Source organism: Lathyrus oleraceus, chromosome 4 (assembly GCF_024323335.1).
Source record: "Lathyrus oleraceus cultivar Zhongwan6 chromosome 4, CAAS_Psat_ZW6_1.0, whole genome shotgun sequence".
Taxonomy (NCBI): Eukaryota; Viridiplantae; Streptophyta; class Magnoliopsida; order Fabales; family Fabaceae; genus Lathyrus; species Lathyrus oleraceus.
Window position 1 is genome coordinate 348921445 of NC_066582.1, and position 1879 is coordinate 348923323.

The 1879-nt window shown below is 37.1% G+C and overlaps 1 protein-coding gene across 1 annotated transcript; it reads right to left on the reverse strand.

Moving 5' to 3' along the window:
* Positions 1-246: 246 nt before the first annotated feature.
* On the reverse strand, positions 247-1638 carry LOC127075434 (early nodulin-like protein 2). Its single transcript, XM_051016893.1, has 2 exons — positions 1203-1638; positions 247-1063 (listed from the first exon to the last, which is right to left on the reverse strand). Exons 1-2 carry the CDS (start codon positions 1360-1362, stop codon positions 486-488), a joined length of 738 nt encoding a protein of 245 aa, XP_050872850.1. The 5' UTR covers positions 1363-1638; the 3' UTR covers positions 247-485.
* Positions 1639-1879: the final 241 nt, after the last annotated feature.

Below are 1879 nucleotides of genomic sequence, written 5' to 3' on the forward strand. Positions count from 1 at the left end.
CATTTCGAATTTGAAATAGTATATCATAAGAGTCTAAGTTGAATTATAATGATCATCCAACTATATGAACCTAACTATAGAAGATTTATTTGTCATTATTATCAATTTGATTTGAATCTATTCAATTATTTTGAATATGGGGATTAGCCAATTTCGTTTTTGACGGGTCTTTAGGCCATTTGTTCATACAGATATTTGTAATGGTAGTATATTATAAATCCTATATGAAGAGAAAATTCCGTAATGTTAAAGTAGGAATATAAATCAACTTTATTGTTCTTACATATGACAATATAACAATGATACACAAAACTGAAAGATACCAACAAATCGTTCTACAACAAATACACCAATGAAAACAGCCAAATAAATAAGAAACTAAAAATGGTAATAACGAAATGATGCTTATTAATCATACCCAACCAAGTAAACATAGCAATCCCCGAAAAATTTATTACAACATAATCATACCGCTAATTCATGTTTCAACCCAAAATGTTTCCGTAACACAAAAATACAGCACCGACAACAACTGCAACTGAGTACACCAGAGACCTCAAAGGCGCTATTGAATTAGATGACGCCGGTGGAACCGCTGCTCCTCCAGGTGCCAGAGACTGTGCACCCGATGCCGCAGCACCATCTGCTGGAATAGTTGGAGATGGAGATGGCGGTGAAGCTTCCGTGGAAGGAGAGATCGGTGATGGAGCAGGTGGTCCACCTGCCGTAGGAGGTGGAGCCGTAGGTTCACCGGCGGGAGGCATACTGAAGGATGGTGATAGAGAGGGTGGATTTGCAGGGGGAGAAGCCGAAAGAGAGGGAGACGGCGAAGGAGCCGATTTTGGTGTGTGGCCTCGTGGGGATATAACGACAAGGGTTAATTTCTGACCCTTTTCACAATTTTTATCATTTCCACTAATGAAATAGAATGGTCCAGATCGATCCAAAGTAAACTCTGTGTTACCATCTTCAAACTTGTTGATTGGGTTTGTTTTGTTGCATTTATCATAAGCTTCTTTGTTCACTTCCAACACAGAGTCTGAACCCTTGTTGTACTTGAAAACTATATCATAAATTCAAATGAATGACTATGTTACTTCAATTTCGACCAAAGTTTAAGAAATTCAACCGAAAAAACTAAACATCCTAGTCACACCAGTAAGACATAAAAAACAACACACTAAAAAATCGTAAAAAATTACCTAGAATGTCGTTGACTAGGAACCTGTTTCTTCTGGACCATTGGTTGTAATTCTCGGGAGGGTTTAAAGACCATCCTGCGGTTCTGCCGATATCAAATTTGAGGGCTTGGGAAGTTGAGACAAGAACAAACAAGAGAAAGAGAGGTATCTTAAAATTCATAGTAAGGTGTGTAGAGGGGAGGCTATGAAAGGATTGAGGGGGGTGTCTAGTATATAATCCGAATTAGAGAGAGAGAGAAAGTAGAAGTGTGTGTTGTGACACACGATGTATGTCTGATAAAGGAAATTGAATGGAAGAAACAAATGGGGCGACTTGGATAAGACTTTTCAAAAGGAAAGTTGAGAGTTGAGGTGTGATATAGACGAAATGCGAAGTCTTAACGTGTGTTGATTATTCGCTTTCATTCACTAAGTTCTTATATTCACAACCATACACTTGGCAAAGTCACAGGGATTATTACTCATTCTATTTATGTTTGTATTCTTGTGTTGTGTCGACGGTACCGAGTGGTCGACAGCGTACACTGTACTCAACCACATCATTACCAAAATATCTATCTCTTCTTTTTATAAATAAATACTCTTTCCGTTCCTTTTTAAGTGTCATATTTTGATTTTTTACACATATCAAAGAAACTAATCATTATTGTTATTTTTCAAACAATAATTTTTCTTTT